This window comes from Carcharhinus amblyrhynchos, unplaced genomic scaffold, assembly GCF_965287045.1.
Source record: "Carcharhinus amblyrhynchos unplaced genomic scaffold, sCarAmb.v2.hapA scaffold_43, whole genome shotgun sequence".
NCBI classification, from domain to species: domain Eukaryota; kingdom Metazoa; phylum Chordata; class Chondrichthyes; order Carcharhiniformes; family Carcharhinidae; genus Carcharhinus; species Carcharhinus amblyrhynchos.
In genome coordinates, this window is record NW_027649784.1 from 519,179 (window position 1) to 544,531 (window position 25,353).

Consider the following 25,353-nt stretch of genomic DNA (forward strand, 5'->3'; position numbering starts at 1 on the left):
GATGTTCACGTGACATTAGAAATTGAGTCCTTTGGTTGGGGCGCCACGGTGGCATGGTGGTTAGTACTGCTCCAGGGACCCAGGTTTGATTCCCGGCTCGGGTCACTGTCTGTGTGGAATTTGCACATTCTCCCTCTTGTTTGTGTGGGTTTCCTCCAGGTGGTCCGGTTTCCTCCCACAGTCCAAAGATTTGCGGGTTAAATGCATTGGCCATGCTAAATTGCTCCTTAGTATCCTGGGGCTGCCTAGGTTAGAGGGATTAGCCATGCCAAATTGCCCCTTAGTGTCCAAAAATGTACAGGTTAGGTGGATTGGCCATGCTAAATTGCCCTTTAAAGTCTAAAGATGTGCGGGTTAGGTGGATTAGCCATGCTAAATTGCCCCTCAGTGTCCAAAGTGGCAATTTAGCATGGCCAATTCACCTAACCTGCACATCTTTGGACATTAAGGGATAATTTAGCACGGCAATCCACCTAACCTGCACATCTTTGGACATTAAGTGGCAATTTAGCATGGCCAATCTACCTCACCTGCACATCTTTGGTCACTAAGGGGCAATTTAGCATGGCCAATCCACCTAACCTGTACATCCTTGGACACTAAGGGGCAGTTTAGCATGGCCAATCCATCTAACCTGCACATCTTTGGACACTAAGGGGCATTTTAGCATGGCTAATTCACCTAACCTATGCATCTTTGGACACAAAAGGGGCAATTTAGCATGGTCAATTTGCCTAACCTTCACATCTTTGGACACTAGGGGGCAATTTAACATGGCCAATCCACCTAACCTGAACATCGTTGGACACTAAGGGACAATTTAGCATGGCCAATCCACCTAACCTGCACAGCTTTGGACATTAAGGGGCAATTTAGTATTGCCAATCCACATAACCCACACATCTTTGGACACTGAGGGGTAATTTAGCATGGCCAATCCACCTAACCTGCATATCTTTAGACACTAAGGGGCAACTTAGCATGGCCAATCCACCTAACCTGCACATCTTTGGACACTAAGGGGCAATTTAGCACTGCCAATTCACCTAACCTGCAAATCTTTGGACACTAAGGAGCAACTTAGCATGGCCAATCCACTGAACCTGCATGTCTTTGGACACTAAGGGACAATTTAGCATGGCCAATTCACCTAACCTTCACGTCTTTGGACACTAAGGGGCAATTCAGCATGGCCAATCCACCTAACCTATACACCTTTGGACACTAAGGGGCAATTTAGCATGGCCAATCCACCTAACCTTCATGTCTTTGGACACTAAGAGGCAATTTTGCATGGCCAATTCACTTATCCTGCACATCTTTGGACATTAAGGGCAATTTAGCATGGCCAATCCACTGACCTACATATCTTTAGAGTGCGGGAAGAAACCGGAGCACCTGGAGGAAATCCACACAGACACACGGGGAGAACGTGCAAACTCCAGATCGACAGTGATCCAAGCCCGGAATCGAACCCGGGTCCCTGGTGCTGTGAAGCAGCAGTGCTAACCATGTGCCACCATGCCACCCATATCATGTGTGTCTATTGTTGCAGCAAGTAGGAGATTGCAATTCAGGTCCACGTAAGAATATATTTTTCTCCCCCGCTGTTATCTAGATACTTATCAAGATAACAGACTGTTTTGTGTACACAGCATCAATGTTGCCTTGCCGTTCTGCAATACTGGATTCTGTTTTTGGTTCACTGTCTCCTGTTGCCTTACAAGGGTCTGGCATTCCTGAGTTAAAAGTCACCCTGCGAGGTCTGGTGCTGGACGAGTTCTTCACCTTCCGAACCTTTGTCGCAAAACTCATTGGTGTCATCTGCACCCTGGCAGCTGGAAGCACTATCTTCCTGGGCAAAGTGGTAAGTGGGCACCGATTGTCTATAGTTATATGGTTGGCGCATTTGCCCACAGATTTCTGAAGGCGAAGGGCAGGTTAAGAGGGTGGCGAATAAGGCACAAGGCACACTCGCCTTTATCACTGGGGTACAGGTTACAGAAGCAAAGAGGTCACGATGGAGTTGTGTAGCACTTTGGTGAGGCCACGGCTGGAGTACTGTGTGCAGTTCTGGTCGCCACGTTATAGGAAGGACGTGAACCCACTGGAGGGGGGTGCAGAGGAGATTCACCAGGATGGTACCTGGGATGGAACATATGGAAAGAGCTTGGATAGGCTTGGGTTGTTTTCTCTGGAGCAGAGAGGGCTGAGGGGCAACCTGACCAAGGTGTTCAAGACGATGAGGCACATGGACAATGTGGACAAGGAGCCTTTGTTGAAGGTCAGTCACAAAGTGACACAAGTTAAAAGTGATGGGTGGGAAGCTTGGGGGATTTGAGAAAAAACTTTTTCTTACCCAGAGGGTGGTGAGGGTCTGGGATGCACTGCCTGGGAGGGCAGTGGAGGCCTCACATCCTTTAAAAAGTACCCAGATGAGAACTTGCCATGCCGTAACATTCAGGGCTATGGGCCAAGTGCTGGCAGGTAGGACTAGTTTTAGTTTATTTGATTATTTATTACTGTAAGTAGGCTTACAGTAAATTACTGTGAAAATTCCTTAGTCGCCACACTCCAGCACCTGTTCGGGTAACACTAGGGGGAGAATTTACCACGGCCAATGCACCCTAACCAGCACCTCTTTCAGACCGTGGGAGGAAGCTGTAGCAGCCGGAGGAAACCCATGCAGATACGGAGAGAATGTGCAGACTCCACACAGACAGTGACCCAAGCCGGGAATCGAACCCTGGTCCCTAGCGCTGTGAGGCAGCAGTGCTAACCACTATGCCACCATGATTAGGGCATTTCATGCATCAGTGCAGACTTGATGGGCCGAAGGGCCCCTTCTGCACTGTAGTATTCTGTGATACTGTGATTCTGAAGACTTACTGGTGAAGGGTATTATTTAATTAAGAACCTAGAACACTTAGAAAAAGAGACATAAAAGAAATTAATTTGGTGATGGGATATGGGCTTCACTGGCTGGGCTAGAGTTTGTTGTCCATCCCAATTGCCTTCTGTAATATTTTGTTACTTTGCAAATTAAAATCATTATCAATCTCTTCTTGGAATTTGTCAGATGTTTCTTTAACTCGCCCTGCTATAATATCATCAGCAATTGTTCCAATGGAGCAGAGTAACGTATTGACCAGTTCAGTCCCCAACTGATTGTTTAACCCTGACACAATTCTAAATCTGAAAAATCTTTTTCTATTTGTTTCATAGATCATTTAGGAGTCAACCACATTGCTATGGGGTTCTGGAGTCACGTGTAGTCCAGACCAGGTAAAGATGGCAGATTTCCTTCCCTAAAAGGGATGTTAGTGAACCAGATGTGTTTTTAATGACAATTGACCATGGTTTCACAGTCATCGTTAGACCCTTTAAGTCCAGATTTTTATTGAATTCAAATTTCAGCATTTGCCATGGTGGGAAAGTTATCTTGTGTCGCTGGATTACTAGTCCTCTGCTGAGACTTGTGGCAGGGTGTAGTGGGTGGGACACAACCATACATAATGCTGCATTCTGTAAATTAAGCTATTATCAAGAGAAGTATTATAAATGCAATACTTTCCTAATTGGCTTGGGATCGAAGCAGAAGTCTAGGCTGTCCTGCCAATGGCTGGAGTGAGTGATCTCTGTTCTTGTGGGGTTTCCTCCACTCTTCCTGAGATCACCGTGTTCATTTCTTCTCCTCACCCATCATATCTTAATATCTTGATTATTGTCAACAGAAGCTAAACTGTACTGAACTGAAATCATTGTCGGAAAAAAAAACCATCTGGTTCATTTAGGGAAGGAAATCTACCATCCATACCTAGCCTACGTGTAACTCGAGGCGACAGCAATGTGGTTGATTCTTAACGACTTAACTGCCCCCTCTGAAAGGACCAAGTGAGACATTGGGTGGGATTTTTACGACCTTGATTGGGCGAGGCTTGTAAAGTCCCGCCCGAGGCCAAGGGAGAATTCCATTCTACGAGCCTCACCTGCCCCAATTCCTAGGTGGGCAAATTCCTGCCACTCAGTTCAAGGGAGCATTAGGAATTTTTTTTTAAATGTTTAGTGTCAGAAGTAGGGTCAATAGAGGAAATATTATTTCTGTGGGTTGGGGAGGCTAGGATTATGGGTTAAAGTCAAAAATTAGAGGCATACCTTTCAAGAGAGAAATTAGGAAACACTTCTAAATACAAAAATTGTTCCTTAGTGTCCAAAGATGGGCAGGTTAGGGGGATTGGTCATGCAAAATTGTCCCTTAGCGTCCCAAGGTGTGGAGGTTAGCTGGATTGGCTATGCTAAATTGCCCCTTAGTGTCCAAAGATGTGTGGGTTAGGTGGATTGGCCATGCTAAATTGCCCCTTAGTGTCCAAACATGTGCAGGTTAAGTGGATTAGTTCTGCTAAATTGCCCCTATGTGTCCAACGATGTGTAGGTTAGGTGGATTGGATATGCTAAGTTACCCCTTACTGTCCAAAGATGTGTGGGTTAGGTGGATTGGCCATACTAAATTGCCCCTTTGTGTCCAAAGATGTGTAGGTTAGATGGATTGGCCATGTTAAATTGCCCCTTTGTGTCCAAAGATGTGTGGGCTACCTAGATTGGCCATGCTAAATTGCCCCTTAGCGTCCAAAGATGTGCAAGTTAGGTGGATTGGCCATGCTAAATTGCCCCTTAGTGCTGAACGACTAGTTAGGGTAAATGCATGGGTTATGGGGTGAGGGCCTGTGAGGGATTGTGGTCTGTTCAGCCTTGATGGGCCAAATGGCCTCTTTCTGCACTGTAGGATTCTATGATTCTACAATAAAATACTGTCAATGTCCCTGCCTCAACCACTTCCTCCAGCAGCTCGTTCCAGAGAGGTACCAGCCACAGTAAAATAATACAACACGGAACAAGGCCATTAGAAACATAGAAAAATTACAGCACAAATAGGCCCTTCGGCCCACAAGTTGTGCCAAACATGTCCCTACCTACTACGGTTACCTATAACCCTCTATCTTACTAAGTTCCATGTACTTATCCAAAAGTCTCTGAAAAGACCCTATCGAATCCACCTCCACCACCACCGCCAGCAGTTGATTCCACGCACCCATCACCCTCTGAGTGAAAAACTTACCCTGACATCCCCTCTGTACCTCCTCCCCAGCACCCTGAACTTGTGTCCTCTTGTGTCAGCCATTTCAGCCCTGGGAAAAAAGCCTCTGAGAATCCACTCGGTCAATATCTCTCAACATCTTATACACCTCTATCAAGTCACCCCCTCATCCTTCATCTCTCCAAGGAGAAAAGACCCAGCTCCCTCGACCTATCCTCAGGAGGCATGTCATGCAATCCAGGCAGCATCCTTGTAAATCTCCTCTGCACCCTTTCTATGGCTTCCACATCCTTTCTGTAATGAGGCAGCCATTCCCAGAGGTCAGAGAGGGAAAGGACCACAGAGTTGTCAAATCATTCACGGCATTGTATTCCTATCGATACCTCCAGCCCCCCTCCCCTGCCCTCTCCCCCACCACCCCTCCCCTGACATCTACCATTCTCAGTGTGCCAAAGCTGAATTTATCCTTCAAGGTTGCTAAATGCCATACTTGATGTCTCCTTCTTCACGTTTACAGGGACCCTTCGTCCATATGGCAACCATCCTCGCCACCCTGCTGGGCAAAGTCATGGTGAAGTTCGCGGGAACCAAAGAGGTAACCTTGCGCTGAGAATAATTTGTCCTGTGACGGGGGTTCCGGCAAAGCGGATTCAAGGCTTCCCCTCATGGGGAACGGGATGGGGGAGGAGGAGAAGAAGAACATCTTTCCTTAGATATATATGCTAATCCATTTCCCATTCATCCCATTGTGCCAATGGGTCCAGGGCCAAGAGTACCTAATCTAGACTAACACTTCCAGAGTGCCACACTGTCAGTGGGACAATCAGCTTGTTCTGTGTACCTCACTGCATTATATGGCCCTTCTTCTCCTCCTCCTAGTAAGAAATCTCAACACCAGGTTCAAGTTCAACCTGATGAAGGAACAGTGCTTCGAAAGCTTGTGATACCAAATAAACCTGTTGGACTTTAACCCTGTGTTGTGAGACTTCTTACTGTGCCCACCCCTGCCCAATGCCAGCATCTCCACACCTCTCCTACTCCCAGCTGTTTGACCTCCCGCTTCCTTGCTCCCACTGCTATGAATTTGCTTAAGACTACTCAAAGACTAACCTGAAGGTGCCCCTGGTTGCTAAGCAACAACTTTTGCTTCACATTTCACGCTGTAACCCTATCTAAGCACAATTTGAACTGACCAGAATGAGGTCTCAGCTACCTGCTCAGGTGGACTCAGGGATCCCATGACATTCTTTGCAGAAAAGTCAGGAGTTGTCCAAGTACAGCAACCGGAAAATATCTCGCAAACAGCAGTTCCACTGTCCTCTGGCTGCTGTTGCCCTCTGGCTGCTGCTAAGTACTTCAAATAATGTCCAGAATGATGGCCTGGGAATTGGAGTAGGTGAGGGACGGACCACGGAAACCTTGGGCAGGACTTTATAATTTCAGGACGAATGAGGCCATAAAATCCCACCCAATGTCTTGATATTTAAAAACAAGGGGTCATCTATTTATTGAGTATCCATTCCAAGTTTTCCAACTATCCTTTCCAACAAAGCACCTGCCCTATTTTAAAACAAGGAATCCAGCACCGGGTTTTCGACTCTCCTCTCAGGCTTCCTTTATCTTGAATTGTGATGTGCATCTACACAGATGCAGGTACTCAGTCCCCAACTATCATTTCAAGTATTCAAGCAAAAGAGGATATCAAACCTTACGATTACTTCAGTTATCTGAAGGTATTTGCAACCAAGCTTATCGACTCTTCCCTCTTCAGCTCTGACTTCATCTTCCATGGAAAGTATCCTACTCCTAAAGCAGTTTCTCTTTGATCCTTTTTGCTTCAATATTCCCAGATTTCTTTTCCATTACCTGGTTTCTAGAACTGGGTGTCCATTAGTTCTCCTGGAGTTTTTATCCATGCGCCTCACTGAATTATATGCCTCTTGTTCTCCTAGCAGAGCTGAGAGCTGTTTGCCCTCCCAATTCCTTGCTCCCACTGCTATATGATTAAAACTACTCAAACAGCCTTCCTACCCTAAAGGTGCCCCTGGTTGCTAAGCAACAACTTTAGGTGCTCCTTTTCATGCTGTAATCCTCTCTAAGCACAATTGAAGAGCAGTTTGAACCGGCCACATCCCCTCACATACAAAGACCTTTGTCGAGAGTGAATCTAACTTGAGTTTTACCCCTCTTACACTATATTAAACCCACTTAAATCTATACCTTCTTTTAAACATTTAACAATACAAATATAGCACACCTAAAACAATCTCTGCTTTCCTGAATCAAGGGTATTGAGGGAATGAGGGACAACGGCAGACATATGGAGTTAGGGCACAGATCATCCCGGGCCTCGAAAAGCAGAACATGCTCGAAGGGCTGAATGGCCTCCTCCTGTTCCTCACGTTGTGTCCATGATTTTTCTCTTTGTCCTCCATGCAGAATAAAGGACGCAAGTATGAAATGCTGATCGCTGGTGCCGCAGTGGGTGTGGCCTGTTGCTTTGTGGCACCTGTTGGAGGTAAAGACCCTCCTTCTATATCCCTCTTTCTCCCTCCCTCCCTTGATTTATTATTGTTACATACATTGGGATACAGTGAAAAGTATTGTTTCTTGCGTGCTATACAGACAAAGCATACTGTTCATAGAGTACATAGGGGAGAAGGATTTGATTTATTATTGTCACATGCATTGAGATACAGTGAAAAGTATTGTTACTTGCGTGCTATACAGACAAAGCATACTGTTCATTGAGTACATAGGGAAGAAGGATTTGATTTTATTTATTATTGTCGCATGTATTGGGATACAGTGAAAAGTATTGTTACTTGCGTGCTATACAGACAAAGCATACCATTCATAGAGTACATTAGGAAGAAGGATTTGAGTTGACTTATTATTGTCACATGTATTGGGGTACAGTGAAAAGTATTGTTTCTTGCGCACTATACAGACAAAGCATACCATTCGTAGAGTACATGGGGAGGATTTGATTTATTATTGTCACATGCATTGAGATACAGTGAAAAGTATTGTTTCTTGCACGCTATACAGACAAAGCATACTGTTCATAGAGTACATAGGGGAGAAGGTTTTGATTTTATTTATTATTGTCACATGTATTGGGATACAGTGAAAACTATTGTTACTTGCGTGCTAGACAGACAAAGCATACCATTCATAGAGTACATAGGGAAGAAGGATTTGAGTTGACTTATTATTGTCATATGTATTGGGATACAGTGAAAAGTATTGTTACTTGCGTGCTGTACAGACAAAGCATACCGTTCATAGAGTACATAGGGGAGAAGGATTTGATTTTATTTATTATTGGTTTCCTCCCACAGGGCAGAGATGTGCAGGTTAGGTGGATTGGCCATGATAAATTGACCCTAGTGTCAGGGGACTAGCTAGGGCAAGTGCAGTGGTTACAGGGATAGGGCCTGGGTGGGATTGTGGTCGGTGCAAACTTAATGAGCTGAAAGGCCTTCTTCTGCACTCTACTTGTTGAAAAGCACCGTCTTCATCGGGCCTATCAGAACAACCCATCTTCAGCTGCCAAGAAAAATGCTTTTACCAGTGCACGCAGGACAGTCCAGAATAAACTGCGTAAAATGTAGGATGCCTGGCTGAGCGACAAGGCAGATGAAACACAGGGCTACGCTGACAGAAACGACTTGAAACAGTTCTATGAAGACCTCAACACTCTCTACGGACCTCAATCTTTCGGGAGTTCCCCCTCCTGAATACAGGTGGTACAACTCTCATTACAGAGAAGGCTCAGATCCTGCAGAGATGGGCTGAACACTTTGAAGCCATCCTCAACTGACTATCATCTATTAATGATGAGGCAGTAGACAGGATTCCCCAGATTGATATCAACAGTGTCATGGATGATCCACCAGTAGTAGCCTAAGTCACAAAAGCTGTCAGCCAGCTATCCAGTGGCAAAGCCCCAGGGGCAGATGCCATACCTGCAGAGATCTATAAAGCTGATGGTCCTGCACTTATCGAGAAGCTCCCCGAGTTGTTCCAGTCCTTTTGGAAGAAAGGATCCATTCCTCAGGAGCTTAAAGATGCTCCCATTGTACACCTCTACAAGAGGAAGGGCAATCAGCAGGTATGAAACAACGACCGAAGAATCTCACTGCTCTCCATCACAGGAAAAACCCTTGCAAGAGTCCTGCTAAATTGTCTGGTCACTCATCTGGAGCTGGGCCTGCTTCCAGAGTCACAGTGTGGCTTCCACAAAGGTCGTGGTACTACTGACATGATTTTTGCTGCGTGCCAACTTCAGGAGCAGAATCGCGAGCTCTACACAACCTTTGCTGACCTCACGAAAGCCTTCAACACTGTAAGCTGACAAGGCCTTGGAGGATCATGTCAAAGTTTGGCTGCCCTCCCAAATTCATTCAGATGGTACGCCAGTTCCATGATGGCATGACGGCCAGAGTACTGGATGGCGGAAAATCCTCTGAGGTATCCCCAGTTACCAATGGCGTCAAACAGGACTGTGTGCTTGCACCCATGCAGTTCAGCATGATGTTTACTGCCATGCTGAATGATGCCTTCCAGGACAGTGTTGCTGGAATCAAGTACAGAGTGGATGGGAAGCTCTTCAACCTGAGGAAACTTCAAGCTATTACCAAAGTGAAAGAGACTGTTCTAAGAGATTGCCAATGATTGAGCCCTACATGCGGGCTCAGAGTCAGAGACGCAAGTCAGTATGGACAAATTTCCCACGGCTTGTGACAACTTTGGACTCACCATAAATATTAAAAAGACCAAAGTCAAGCACCATCCTGCTCCTCATGCACCGTACACAGAACCCATAATCACAATCGAAGGGCAGAAACTACAGGCAGTGGACCAGTTCACTTATCTTGGCAGCACCCTCTCCCAAGCAATGACTATTGATAGATAAGTTAACTGCAGAATAGCAAAGACTGCTCTCCACTGTATGGGAATGTCGAGGAATCAGCCCAGCAACAAAACTGAAGGTCTACAGTGCCGCAGTACTCACTACCTTCCTGTATGCCTGTGAAACGCGGACTGTGTGTCGAAGGCATGCAAGACAGCTCAATCATTTCCACATGACTTGTCTTCGCAGAATATTACACATCCGTTGGCAAGACAAAGTACCAGACACTGAAGTTCTCTCTAGAGCAAGTCTACCATCAGTCCACACACTGCTGATGAGAGCGCAGATCCGCTGGGCAGGTCATGTCATCTATATGTCAGACAAGCGCATACCCAAGCAGCTCCTTTTTGGGGACCTCTCTGCTGGAAGACGCAAACATGGAGGGCAGAAGAAACATTTCAAAGACATGCTCAAGGCCTCCTTGAAGTCGCTTGACATTGACACAACCACCTGGGAAACGCTGGCATAAAACCGTCCTACCTGGCGCTGCCCCATCCACAAAGGCTGTCAAGCTCACGAAACAAGGTGTATTGCCGAAGCACAACTTAAGCACGAGCTGCGCAAGTCCACAGCCACCAGTGCAACAACTACAGTGTCTACACAAGTCTGTCCAATATGTGCCAGGATATTCCGTGCCCGAACTGGCCTAATCAGTCATCTTCGGACACACTGCAACCAGCCTCAAAATTACTAATGGTGTCGAGGTCCTTATCGACGACGATGGACGAACAACAGAGATTCTATGATTCTTCCATCAAGCAAAAAGTACAAAAGTCTGAGGTCACATACCAACCGACTCAAGAACAGCTTTTTCCCTGCTCCCAACAGACATTTGAATGGACCTGCCTTACATTAAGTTGATCTTTCTCTGCATCCTAGCTATGACTGTAACACTACATTCTGCATGCTCTCCTTTCCTTCTCTATGAATGGTAACGCTTTGTATAGTGCGCAAGAAACAATACTCCTCACTGTTACCCCAATATATGTGACAACAATAAATCAAATCAAATCCTTCTCCCCTATGTACTCTATGAACGGTACGCTTTGTCTGTATAGTGGGCAAGAAACAATACTTTTCACTGTATCCCAATACATGTGACAATAATAAATCAAATCCTTTTCCTCTATGTACTCTATGCACGGTATGCTTTGTCTGTACAGTGCGCAAGAAACAATACTTTTCACGATGTCCCAATACATGTGACAATAATAAATCCAATCAAATCAAATCAAATGTGACTTCAGAGCCACAGCAATGTGGTTGACTCTCAATTGCCCCTTCCAGGGCAACTAAGAATGGGCAATAAAAGCTGGGGGAATCCATCTGGTTCACTAATGTCCCCTTTAGGGAAGGAAATCTTCTGTCCTTACCCGGTCTGACCTACATGTGACTCCAGAGACACAGCCAATGTGGTTGACTCTCAACTGCCCTCCAAGGGCTGCTAGGAATGGGCAATAAATTATTGACTCAGAGAGTAGTAAGGGCATGGAATGCTATGTCTCCAACAGTAGTGGACGTGCCAACATTAAGGGCATTTAAATGGTCATTGGATAAACATATGGATGATATTGGAATAGTGTAGGTTAGATGGGCTTTCGATTTGTTTCACAGGTCGGCACAACATTGAGGGTTGAAGGGCCTGCACTGCACTGTAATGTTCTATAAATGCTGGCCAGCCAGTGACGCCCATAAATGAATAACAAAAATACACAAGGGGAAGCTGGTAAAAAAACAGATCTGTGGAGAGAGGTGTGAGACTAGTTCTTACTAAAACTCAGCATGACAGGATGGGCCAAAGGGCCTCCATCTGTGCTGTACTAGTCCCATAAGAGGCGAAGCAAGATACGCACTGCGTAATGTGGTGAAATGTTCGTAACTATTCTCACGCAAGACCCATCTAATTGCCTTTGTCTCCCCGCCCTCTCGTTTCTAGGCGTCCTGTTCAGCGTGGAGACAACAGCCACACACTTTGCCGTGCGGAATTACTGGAGAGGGTTTTTCGCGGCCACTTGCGCTGCTCTGATGTTCCGGGTGTTGGCGGTGGTGAATAATGAACATGGTACTGCATTAACTTCTCCAGGAGCCCCCACCCTATACCATGCGCGTCCATTAATAAAACCAGGAAGAATGCGGCAAGTTAGTGTGGGAGTCAGGGAACTGCCATGTTACTGGGACAGGAAATTCCCATGTTACTGGGCTGTGTGGATGAGGAAACTTGCCGGGGATCTTATATGCGGTGGTGTGGCCATCTGCTTGCTGCCCTTGTTTCTCTGGGTGGTGCAGAACGTAGTCCAGAGCAATGATGGGTGACCGAGGCCTATGAGTAGGCTGCACGAGGGGTCCTCCTTCATCTCATTGAACCGCTAGATCAAAATCAGTGTTGTTCTCTCAACGTGACCCCATAAATTAGATTAAATTACCTTTACTACACACCGAACATTCCATAATGAGTTATTAAAAATACTGAACCATTTCAATATTAACTGTCATCCAGTTGTAATGGTAAAAACAAATGAAACATTTCTGTCTACTTCCTTATGTTGGCTCAGTGGCACAGTGCCATGGACCCAGGTTCAATTTCAACTTGGGTCACTGTCTTTGAAGTTTACACATGTTTACATGGATCTCCTCCTGGTGCTCTGGTTTCCTCCCATAGTCCATTGATGTGCATGTTAGCTGGATTGGCCATGCTAAATTGCCCCTTAGTGTGTAAAGATATACAGGTCAGGTGGATTGGCTGTGCTAAATTGCCCCTTAGTGTCCAAAGATGTGTAAATTAGATGGATTGGCCATGTTAAATTGCCCCTTAGTGTCCAAAGATGTGCAGGTTAGGTGGATTGGCCATGCTAAATTACCCCTTAGCGTCCAAAGATGTGTGGATTAGGTGGATTGGCCATGCTAAATTGACCCTTCTTGTCAAGTAGGTTCAGTAAGATTAATATGTATGGTTACAGGGATAGGGCCTGGGTGGGATTGTGGTCGGTGTAGACTTGATGGGCGGAATGGCCTCCTTCTGTGCTGTAGGGATTCTATGATAAAAATCACAAGTAACATTAAAAAGCACACTCACCCATGTTCACTATTGTTCTAACAAAGACTGTCGCCCAGGGCAGGAGATATTGGGGGGATTTGAGGAGAAACTTTTTCACTCAGAGGGTGGTGGGAATCTGGGACTCGCTGCCTGAAAGGTTGAAAGAGGCGGGAACCCTTCCAACATTGAAGAGGCTTTTAGATGAACCCTAGCACACAAAGCCAGGGACTGAGCACTGGAAAATGGGATTAGGATAGGGGATCGATGGCCAGCACATGCTTGATGGGTTGAAGGGCCCCTTTCCATGTTGTAAAATTCTGTGGGTGGGATTTTATGATCTCATTCGTTTCGAAATTGTAAGATCCCACTCCTCGCCCGCTCCAATTCCTGTAGGGCGGGTCGGTAAAATTCTGGCCTGTGGCTCAACGCTAACTTGTGTACCTAGAACTTGCTGAGTGGCACAGTGGTTAGCACTGCTGTCCCACAATGCCAGGGATCCAGGTTTGATTCCCCGGCTTGGGTCACTGTCTGTGTGGAGTTTGCACATTCTCCCCGTGTCTGTGTGGGTTTCCTCCGGGTGCTCCGGTTTCCTCCCACAGTTCTAAAGACATACTGGTTAGGGTGCATTGGCCGTGCTAAATTCTCCCTTAGTGTTACCTGAACTGGCGCCAGAGTATGGCGACTAGGGGATTTTCACAGTAACTTCATTGCAGTGTTAATGTAACCCTACTTGTGATGCTAATAAATGAAAGTATTAAACTTCAACAGAGGGAGCACCTGGCAAGGGGACACAAGTTCAAGATAAGGGGGGAAGTTTCAGTGGAGATGTGTGGGGGAAATTCTTTTTACACAGAGGGAGGTGGAGTCTGGAATGCACTGCCAAGTGAGGTGATTGAGGCAGATATATTAGCCACATTTAAGACTTATCACATGAACAGATGGGGCAGCACAGTGTTTAGCACTGCTGCTTCACAGTGCCAGGGATCTGGGTTCGATCCCTGGCTTGAGTCACTGTCTGTGTGCAGTTTGCATGTTCTCCCCGTGTCTGCGTGGGTTTCCACCAGGTGTTCCAGTTACCTTCCACAATCCAAAGATGTGCAGGTTAGGTGGATTGGCCATGCTAAATTGTCTCTTAATGTCCAAAGACGTGCAGGTTAGGCAGATTGGCCATGCTAAATTGCCCCTTAGGGTCCAAAGATGTGCAAGTTAGGCGGATTGGCCATGCTAAATTGTCCCTTAGAGGTTAGAGATGTGCAGTTTAGGCGGATTGGCCATGGTAAATTGCCCCTTAATGTCCAAAGATGTGCAAGATAGGCGGATTTGCCATGCTAAATTGTCCCTTACTGTCCAAAGATGTGCAGGTTAGGTGGATTGGCAATGTTAATTGCCCTTTAGTGTCCAAAGATGTGCAAGTTAGGCAGATTGTCCATGCTAAATTGTCCCTTAGCGTCCAAAGATGTGTAGGTTAGGTGGATTGGCCATGCTAAATTGCCCCTTGATGTCCAAAGATGTGCAGCTTAGGTAGATTGGCTATGCTAAATTGCCCCCTAGTGTCAGGGGAACTAGCTAGGGTAAATGCATGGGGTTACGGGGATAGGGCCTGGGAATTGTGGTCAGTGCAGACCCGACGGGCTGAATGGCCTCCTTTCACACTGTTGGGATTCTGTTCTATTCTAATAGAGGGATACAGGCAGTTGGTCTAAATAGGACAACATGATCGGCGCAGGCTTGGAGGCCGAAGGGCTTGTTACCTGTACTGTACTGTTCTTTGTTCTTTGTTTTGTTCTTCTGGCTGTCAACGTGTGCTTCATGTGTCCTCCTTTCAGGAATACCCCTCCGATAAAACATTACACAGACACGGACCAGCAGAGTTTGGCATCCCTGCTTATGGGCAACACAGCATCTGGTGAGCCAAGATAGGGTTTTGAGTTGCCTATCTTAGCTGAACCTCAATGTGTTATCCTTCAGAACTTGCCCAGTATTGATAGCAGCAGTCCCTGGTATAGAAACATAGAAGGTAGGAGCAGGAGGAGGCCATTCGGCCTTTCAAGCCTGCTCTGCCTTTCACCACGATCATGGCTGATTGTCCAACTCAACAGCCTAATCCTGTTTTCTCCCTTTGAGCCCGTTTGCCCCAAGTGCTATATCCAACCGTCTCTTGAATACATTCAATGTTTTGGCATCAACTACTCAGAGGGTAGTAAGGTCGTGGAATGCCCTGCCTGCAGCAGTTGTGGACTCGCCAACTTTAAGGGCATTCAAATGGTCAGTGGATAGGCATATGGATAACATTGGAATAGTTTAGGTTGGAGGGTCATTAGATTGGTTCCACTGGTCGGCGCGACATCGAGGGCCAAAGGGCCTGTACTGCGCTGTAATGTTCTATGTTCTACGTACTTCCTGTGGGAATGAATTCCACAGGCTCATCGGGTGAAGAAATGTCTCCTCTCCTCCATCCTAAATGGTCTCTACCACGAATCCTCAGACTGTGACCCATAGGAACATTGAGTGCACAGTGCCTCGAGTGCGTTGAACCCTCGGGCTGATTCTCTTTTCTCGCTGCTCCCTCAGAAACAGTGGCTGTCCTGTTCACCACAAACTGGAGGGTGGAGTTCCCCTTCGACCTGCCAGAGTTCCTTTCCTTCGCCATCCTTGGGTAAGTCAGAAGAGTGATGGCTCTTTGTAAGGAGATAAAGGATTAGCACTTGGGGGCGGCGGCATGGTGGCACAGTGGGTTAGTACTGCTGCCTTGCAATGCCTGGGTTTGATTCCCGTGCTCGGGTCACTGTCTGCGCGGAGTCTGCACATTCTGCCCGTGTCTGCCTGGGTTTTGTCTAGGTGCTCTGGTTTCCTCTCGCAGTCCAAAGACGTGCGGGTTGATTGGCCGTGCTAAATTGCCTTCTGGTGTCACGGAGTGTGTAGATTAGAGGGATTAGTAGGGCAAATATGCAGGGGATTGGGCCTGCATGGGATTGTTGTCAGTGCGGACTCAATGGGTCAAATGGTCTCCTTCATAGGGATTCTATCATTTGTATAGCAAGTTCCACAACTTCAGGAGACCCCAAAGCTTTTCATGGTATGTGGAAAGCTGGTAGCCATTTTGTGCACAGCAGATTCCACTGACAACAATGACCACATTTTCTCTACTTATCGTCGGAGACAGCAGCCTTCTCTTCCTCGGAGGATGTTACAGGATCTTTTGTGCCCAACAGTGAGGGTCTATTGGTGTAATCGTTCATCTGAAAGGCATATTGTCTCCGTGACTGCGTGGGTTTCCCCCAGGTGCTCCGGTTTCCTCCCACAGTCCGAAAGTCCTACTGGCAAGGTACAAAATTCTCCTTCAGTGTTTTACCCAAACAGGAGTGTGGGTAGTTTTCACAGTCGCTTCATTGCAGTGTTAATGTGTGCCGACTTGCGACACTAATAACAAAACTATAAAAGTAAAATTGTGATGCCACCCACAGTTAAACAGCCAGCCGACACAAAGGGCCAAGGTTACGAGAGTGGACCTTGTTGTACTGCCCCTTGCACAAGTGGACTTGACATCTTCGTGCTATGTACAAGAAGAGATTTGGTGATGAAAGTTAGCTTAAGTAAGACAAAGTTCAACTGTCCACGCCGCGAGAAATGGCCTCTTCTTTACCTCTCTCCAGGGTCATGTGCGGATGCCTGTGTTGTGTTTACCTGTTCTGCCACCGGAATCTCACGATGTTTATGACCAACCACAAGAAAATTTCCAAATTCATGGCAGACAAGTAGGTGTTCTGGGAAAAGGACAATTTCATTTCTGTTGCGTCACCCCAGAGGGTATCATTCCTTCAATTCTGCCCCTCCCCTCACCCCTTACTGTGATTGAAACCAAGAAAACAAGGGAGTTATCCAAACAAACATAAGAACTAGGAGCAGGAGTAGGTCATTTGCTGCTCGAACCTGCTCCACCATTCAATAAGATCATGGCTGATCTTTTTGTGGACTCAGCTCCACTTACACGCCCGCTCATCATAACCCTTAATTCCTTTACTGTTCAGAAATGTATCGATCCTCACCTTAAAAACATTCAATGAGGTAGCCTCCCTGGGCAGGGAATTTCACAGGTTCACAACCCTTTGTGTGAAGAAGTTCCTCCTCAACTTGGTCCTAAATCTGCTCCCCCTTATTTTGAGGCCATGCCCTCTAGTTCTGGTTTCACCTGCCAGTGGAAACAACTTGCCTGCTTCTATCTTATCTGTTCCCTTCATAATCTTACATGTTTCTCTAAGATCTCCCTTCATTCTTCTGAATTCCAATGAGTGTAGCCCCAGTCTACTCTGTGTCTCCTCATAAGCCAACTCTGGAATCAACCTAGTGAATCTCCTCTGCACCCCCTCCAGTGCCAGTATATCCTTTCTCAAGTAAGGAGACCAAAACTGTACATATTTGGAATGCTGCATTCAGTTTGATTGTAATCACAAGTCCACCTACCCCCCCAAAAAACTTTAACCCCTGACAACCTTTCACTCCCCCACTTTTATTCCAGAATCTATCTCGCTCTGCCTTAAGATTATTCCCAGACTCTGCTCCCACTGCCTTTCGAAGAAAGCTCCCGAGACTCACCGCCCTCTGAGTGAAAACATTTCCGCCCCCCCCGTCTCCATCTCAAATGGCCCCCCCTACTTATTTATAACTTATTTATAAATTTTTTATTTATTTATTTACTTATTTATAAACCATGACTCTCCCACAAGAGGAAACATCCTCTCCCCATCCCACCCTGTCAATGCCCCCCAAAGGTTTTCATCAAGTTGCGTCTTGCTCCTGCAAATACGAGGCTAACCCTTCCGACCTGTCCTCATGTGACAACTGCCCATTCCTAGTAGTCATTGAGTCAACCTTCTCTGAACTGCTTCCCATGCATTCACACCTTTCCTTAAGTAGGGAAACCAATATCGTACAGTTCTTCAGATGTAGAGCAAGATAGATTCTTGATTAACAAGGGGGTAAGGGAGATGAAAAATATTCAGGGTGAAAGGTTATAGAGTGAAAGATTATCGGGGGTTAAAGGTTTTCAGGGGTGAAAGGTTATCGGGGGTGAAAGGTTATCGGGGGTGAAAGGTTATCGGGGGTGAAAGGTTATCGGGGTGAAAGGTTATTGGGGTGAAAGGTTATCGGGGTGAAAGGTTATCGGGGTGAAAGGTTATCGGGGGTGAAAGGTTATCAGGGTGAAAGGTTATCAGGGGTTAAAATAACCGTGAATTAAAGATTACCAGGGGTCAGCAGAAATGTGGGGTTGAGGTTACAATCAGATCAGCCACGATCATATTGAATGGGGCAGCAGGCTGGGAGGGGCCGAGTGGCCTTACTCCTGCTCCTAATCCCTAATGCCTGTATGTTTATAAGTAGACAATCTCACTCTCAGGCCACAGGCACACTTGGTTAAACAGCAGAGTAATTCTTCCAAGCTCAATTCTCTTAATTGTCTATCCGATATTCTTTGGAAATTAGTCCTTGTCTGCTTCCACCCTCCTCGTGGACAGTGATTGTCGCTTCTGTATATCACTCCCTCCCACCACTCTGCATCTGTTACTCAAGACCTTACATTGGAATCTCCCTGCTCCTTATACCATCAGAAAGAAGTCTTACAACACCAGGTTAAAGGTTTATTTGGTAGAAAAAGCCACTAGCTTTCAGAATGCTGCCCCTTCATCAGGTGAGTGGAATTTCAGTTCACAAACAGAGCGTATAAAGTTACACCATCAGCCACAGGAATAGTTCCTCTTTCTCTTCTTCCTGTAAACTTGTCATTACCTCGTAAACCCTTCTTGAACCTCTCTTTAATCTCCTTCACTCCAAGGAGAACAACCTCAGCTTCTCCAGCCCTCACCTTGGAGCTAAAGTCTCCTCGTCCTGCGAACCGTTCTGGTAAACCTCCCTCCATATCCTCCCCTGGATTCTCACATCCCTCCCTCCAATTCCTCACTCCTGGGAATTTGGAATTCTCTATCCGGGAGATGCGTACATCCAAGCCTTCCTGACACAAAGGATGTGGGAAGCAGACAACAAACTGAAGTGAGGATGGCTGATTGGTTGTGATCTTACGAAATAGTGGAGGAGTTTGCATTCCAATTCTCTCCCCGCACCTAGTCAGCATGGAAACAGGCCCTTTACAGCATGGAAACAGGCCCTTTGGCCCAACTTGTCCATTTTGCCCTTTTTGTTTAAACCCCTAAGCTAGTCCCAATTGCCCATTTGAAGAAATGTTATGTCTTTTTACAGAAATACTTGCCTTTTGGGTTTTGTATATCCCTCTATTCCTATCTTACTCATGTAACTGTCTAAACGCTTTTTAAAAGACAAAATTGTACCCACCTCTACTACTGCCTCTGGCAGCTCATTCCAGACACTCACCATCTTCTGCGTGAAAAGAATTGCCCCTCTGGACACTTTTCTATCTCTCCCCTCTCACCTTAAACCTATGCCCTCTAGTTTTTGACTCCCTTAACTAGTGGTGTACCCTTGTCTGTTTCCATAGCTAGTAATTCTTGTTGCCAGTGATTTGCAGCTTGAAGGGGAACCACCACATTAGGCATGGCTAACCAGGAGTCTCTCTGCTCTTACCACCAGCCATTGACTTATTTGGAAGAGCTTTACAGGTCAATGTACTTAACCGGTTTAACCATGTTATGAATGCATCTTGTTTGGCCGTCAGGTCAGCTTGAATACTGCTCTGCTCTGACCAAGACCACAAGAAAGTACAAAAGGTCATGAACGAAGCCCAGTCCATCACGCAAACCAGCTTCTCATCCACTGACTCTGTCTATATTTCCCGCTGCCTTGGGAAAAGCAGCCAGCAGAATCAAGGACCCCACACACCCCGGACATTCTCTCTTCCACATTTTTCAATTGGGAAAAAGATACAAAAGTCTGAGGTCATGTACCAACCAACTCAAGAACAGCTTCTTCCCTGCTGCCATCAGACTTTTAAATGGAGCTACCTTGCATTAGGTAGATCTTCACTCTTGCTATGACTGTAACACTACATTCTGCACCCTCTCCTTTCCTTCTCGATGAATGATATGCTTTTTCTGTGCAGCGCACAAGAAACAATACTTTTCACTGTATCCTAATACATGTGACAATAATAAATCAAATCTAAAGGTCGGAGGGAGGGACTCAAACCTGGAACTTCTGGATTCAGAGGCAGGGATGCTAACCCTGCTGTGCTCCCCACTCACCTGACAAAGGGGAAAAGCCCCGAAAGCTTGTGGCGTTTGCTACCAAATAAACCTGTTGGACTCTAACCTGGTGTTGTGAGACTTCTTAATGTGTTTACCCCAGTCCAACACCGGCATCTCCACAAGGCCTCCGGACAAGCTTGGAATGGCCAAATGGTTAACCCTTACACACAGGTGTCACCTCTCGGATGAGACTTTGTAATTAAACTCTCGCCCGCCTGTCCAGGTGAATGTGAAACACTCAATATCTTTAACTGGAAAACAAAATGTTTTTGCTTCTACAGTAAGATTCTGTTCGCCGGAGTCGTAGCTCTTGTCCTGGCAAGCATAACCTTTCCGCATGGGGTGGGCCAGTACATCGGTTCCAGGGTGAGTAGTGAACACGCCTTCAGCAATGACAATGATGCAGTATCAGTACCTAGTGTCAAATAGATGCATTATTCCAATCCAGATGCAGTAACACTGAAGAAGGATAAATCTCCATCAATTCTCAGTCCCATCAGTATGGGAGCCAATGCGAGTCATGCACAGGATTGGTGGGGAGATGATGGCGTTGTGGTGATGTTACTGGATGAGTAAATCAGAGACCCAGGTCAAGACAGGGGTTCAAGGTGGTTAGCATTGCTGTGTCACAGTGCCAGGGACCTGGGTTTGATTCCCAGCTTGGATCACTGTCTGTGTGGAGTCTGCACATTCTCCCCATGTCTGTGTAAGTTTCCCCCAGGTGCTCCGGTTTCCTCCCACAGTCCAAAAGACGTGCTGGTTAGGGTGCATTGGCTGTGCTAAATTCTCCCTCAGTGTTACCCAAATAGGCAATGGATCTGGCGACAAGGGGATTTTCACAGTAACTTCACTGTGGGTGTCTGGGTGGCACAGTTGTTAGCAATGCTGCCTCACAGCACCAGGGAACCAGGTTCGATCAGGTGACTGTACAGAGTCAGCACGTTCCCCCCGTGTCTGAATGGGTTTCCTCCCACAGACTTAAAGATGTGTGGGTTAGGTTGATTGACCATGGTAAATTGCCCCTTAGTGTCCAAAGGCATGCAGGTTATGTGGATTGGCCATGCTAAATTGCCCCTTAGTGTCCAAAGATGTGCAGGTTAGGTGGATTGACCATGCTAAATTGCCCCTTAATGTCCAAAGGAATGCAGGTTAGGTGGATTGGCCATACTAAATTGCCCCTTAGTTTTCAAAGATGTGTAGGTTAGGTGGATTGGCCATAGTAAATTGCCCCTTAGTGTCCAAAGATATGCAGGTTAGGTGGATTGGCCATGGTAAATTGCCCCTTCCCGTCCAAAGATGTGGAGGTTAGGTGGATTGGCCATGCTAAATTGCCCCTTAGTGTCCAAAGGGGCGCAGGTTAGGGGGAATAACCATGCTCATTTGTCGCAACGCGTCCAAATTTACAACGGGGAAATATTGATTGGGAGTAGACCTTTACTATATCAATATAGCGAGGTTCAATCGAATCCTGGGTATGGCTAAAATAGCTTCTCTGTTTTACAAATCCTTTCACCGCAGCTCTCTATGAAGGAGCACTTGGAGACATTCTTCGACAACCGTACCTGGGGCTCAGATGAGCAGATGCTGGAGAACAAGACCAGGCAGCCTCCTGCCCCCACCTACAATGCTAATTGGCTCCAGTGGACCCACACAAGACTTTCCTCGTTGGAAATGTTGACTTTCTTCATTATACTAAAGGTGATCACTTCTTATTTTTGAAAATTGCGGGTTGGAAAAGAACGCCCATTGAATTCAATCGAAACTGAGGAACGTAAGAAATAGGAGCAGCAGGAGGCCATTTGGTGCCTTGCGTCCACTCCGCCATTTAATACTATCCTGGCTGACTTGAGTCCTCTGCCCCTATCCCTTCATTCCCTGAGAGTCCGAAAACACAAGATGTAAAAATGTTCAATGAACAGTCCAAAGATGTGTAGGTTGGGTGGATTGGCCATGCTAAATTGCCCCTTAGTGTCCAAAGATGCGCAGGTTAGTGGGGGTTGGCCATGCTAAATTGCCCCTCAGTGTCCAAAGATGTGCAGGATAGGTGGATTGGCCATGCTAAATTGCCCCTTAGTGTCCAAAGATGTGCAGGTTATAAGACCATAAGACATCGCAGCAGAATTAGGCCACTGGGCCCATCAAGTCTGCTCCGCCATTTAATCATGGCTGATATTTTTCTCATCCCCATTCTCCTGCCTTTTCCCCAATAACCCCTGATCCCCTTATTAATCAAGAACCTATTTATCTCTGTCTTAAAGATACTCAATGACTTGGCCTCCACAGCCTTCTACGGCAAAGAGTTCCACAGATTCACCACTCCCTGGCTGAAGAAATTCCTCCTCATCTGTTTTAAAGGATCGTCTCTCTGACCTTATCAAATCATGCAGTCATAGAGTCATCGAGGTTTACAGCATGAACAGGCCCTTCGGCCAAGTTATTCATGCCACCTGTTTTTAAATCCCTAAGCTAGTCCTAATTGCCCACATTTGGCCCATATCTCTCTACATCCATCTTACCCATGTAACTGTCTAAATGCTTTTTAAAAGATAAAATTGTACCCGCCTCTACTGTTACCTCTGGCAGCTCATTCCAGATACTCACCACCCTCTGTGTAAAAAAAATTGCCCCTCTGGACCCTTTTCTATCTCTCCCCTCTCATCTTAAACCTTTGCCCACTAGTTTTAGACTCCCCTACCTTTGGGAAAAGATATTGACTATCTAGCTGATCTGTGCCCCTCATTATTTTATAGACCTCTATAAGATCACCTCTAAGCCTCCTATGCTCCAGAGAAAAAAGTCCCAGTCTATCCAGCCTCTCTTTATAACTCAAACCATCAAGTCCCGCTAGCATCCTCATAAATCTCTGCATTCTTTCTAGTTTAATAATATCTTAGTGTCCAAGGATGAACAGGTTGGGTGGATTGGCCATGCTAAATTGTCCCTTAGTGTCCAATGATGTGTAGGTTAGGTGGATTGGCCATGCTAAATTGTCCCTGAGTGTCCAAAGATGTGTAGGTTAGGTGGATTGGCCGTGCTAAATTGTCCCTTAGTATGCGAAGATGTGCAGGTTAGGTGGATTGGCCGTGCTAAATTGCCCCTTAGTGTCCAAAGATGCACAGGTTGGGTGGATTAGCCATGCTATATTGCCCCTTAGTGCCCCGGGATGCATAGGTTAGTGGGAATAATGGGGCAAATACATGGGGTTGTGGGGATAGGGCCTGGGTGAGATTGTGGATGGTGCAGACTTAATGGGCCTCCTGCACTATACGCTATGGTTCCTTTTGCGCATCCACAACCTTCTGTGGTGCAGAGTTGCAAAGATTTACAAACTCTTTGAGGTGAATTCGTTTCTCTTCATCTCAATCCAAAAAAGGGCTGCCCCTCTAATCCTGAGGCCGTGCCCGCCACCCCCCACCGTGTTTTAGACTTCCCAATGGGTCTGCCAGCCAAGTGTGTCCTGAGCCCGCAGCTTTCTGACTCAGAGGTGAGGAAGCCAGGATCCAATACCTCACGGGAAAGGTGAGGAAAATTTGTCTCATTATTATCCTTGTCTGTTTCCCCCCGATAGTTTTTCATGCTGCTACTGGCCACGACAATGGTTCTTCCTGCAGGATACTTCCTCCCAGTTTTTGTTTACGGTAAGTACTCAAGAATTGAACACTTAAAGAATGAAACTTTGTCCTACGTTGGACATGGGCGTGGCTGGGCAAGGCCAGAATTGGTTGACCATCCCTAATTGCCGTGCGTGTCTGGCAAGGTTCTGAGCTTTGATGTCCGGTAGTTGGTTCCTATCAAGCTTGGCATATGGGTGGCAGAGTGGTTAGCACTGCTGCCTCACAGCGCAAGGGATCCGGGTTTGATTCCAGCCTTGGATGTGTGCAGATAGTAGCCTGGTAGTTAGCACTGCTGCCTCACGGCACCAGGGACCCAGGTTCGATTCCCGGTTTGGGGTCACAGTCTGTGAGTCTGCACCTTCCGTCCCCGTGTCTGCACTGGTTTCCTCCCACAGTCCGAAAGATGTGCTGGTTAGGGTGCATTGGCTGTGCTAAATTCTCCGTCAGTGTTACCCGAACAGGCGCCAGAGTGATGACTAGGGGATTTACACAGTGACTTCATTGCAGTGTTAATGAAGCCTCCTTGTGACACTAATCAATAAACTTAAAAAAACTAACCAGCACGTCTTTCGGACTGTGGGAGGAAACTGGACCACCCGGAGGAAATCCATACAGACACGAGGGAGAAAGTGCAAACTCTACACAGATTGCAAGCCAAGCCGGGAATCAAATCCGAGTCCCTGGCGCTGTGTGCTAACCACTGTGCCGCTGTGCCACCCACTGCTTAGGTGCACTGGCCGTGCTAAATTCTCCCTCAGTGTTACCCGAACAGACGGATTGTGATGACTAGGGGATATTCGAAGTAACTTCATTGCAATGTTAATATAAGCCTCACTTGTGACAGTAATAAAAAGATAACAATGATTGGGAAAGTGGCTATGAACCACACTCTTGAGACAGGTACAGCACGGGCTTAGATACAGAGTAAAGCTCCCTCTGCACTGTCCCCCCATCAAACACTCCCAGGACAGGTACAGCACGGGCTTAGATACAGAGTAAAGCTCCCTCTACACTGTCCCCCCATCAAACACTCCCAGGACAGGTACAGCACAGGCTTAGATACAGAGTAAAGCTCCCCCTACACTGTCCCCCCATCAAACACTCTCAGGACAAGGACAGCACGGTGGAAGATACAGAGTAAAGCTCCCTCTACATTGTCCCCCATCAAACACTCCCAGGATATAGGGACAGCACAGGGTTAGATACAGAGAAAAGCTCCCCCGACACTGTCCCCCCATCAAACACTCCCAGGACAAGGACAGCAAGGTGATAGATACAGAGTAAAGCTCCCTCTACACTGTCATAAGAACATAAGAAATAGGAGCAGGAGTAGGCCATCTAGCCCTTCGAGCCTGCCCCGCCATTCAATAAGATCATGGCTGATCTGTCGTGGCTCAGTTCCACTTTCCCGCCCTCTCCCCATAACCCTTAATCCCCTCTCTTATCAAGAACCCATCAACCCGCTTCTTAAAAATATT

At 46.5% G+C, this 25,353-nt stretch overlaps 1 protein-coding gene across 1 annotated transcript in view; it reads left to right on the plus strand.

The window, feature by feature from the left end:
- The window catches only part of LOC145337098 (chloride channel protein ClC-Kb-like), a 73,423-nt gene that overhangs the window by 11,845 nt on the left and 36,225 nt on the right, over positions 1–25,353 (plus strand). The window contains exons 4-12 of the mRNA XM_080181851.1: positions 1,728–1,867; positions 5,613–5,690; positions 7,535–7,613; positions 11,950–12,075; positions 15,619–15,703; positions 16,701–16,802; positions 20,543–20,627; positions 21,780–21,959; positions 23,830–23,899. Coding sequence (XP_080037977.1) covers positions 1,728–1,867; positions 5,613–5,690; positions 7,535–7,613; positions 11,950–12,075; positions 15,619–15,703; positions 16,701–16,802; positions 20,543–20,627; positions 21,780–21,959; positions 23,830–23,899 — 945 coding nt within the window. The remainder of the gene's footprint in view (positions 1–1,727; positions 1,868–5,612; positions 5,691–7,534; positions 7,614–11,949; positions 12,076–15,618; positions 15,704–16,700; positions 16,803–20,542; positions 20,628–21,779; positions 21,960–23,829; positions 23,900–25,353) is intronic.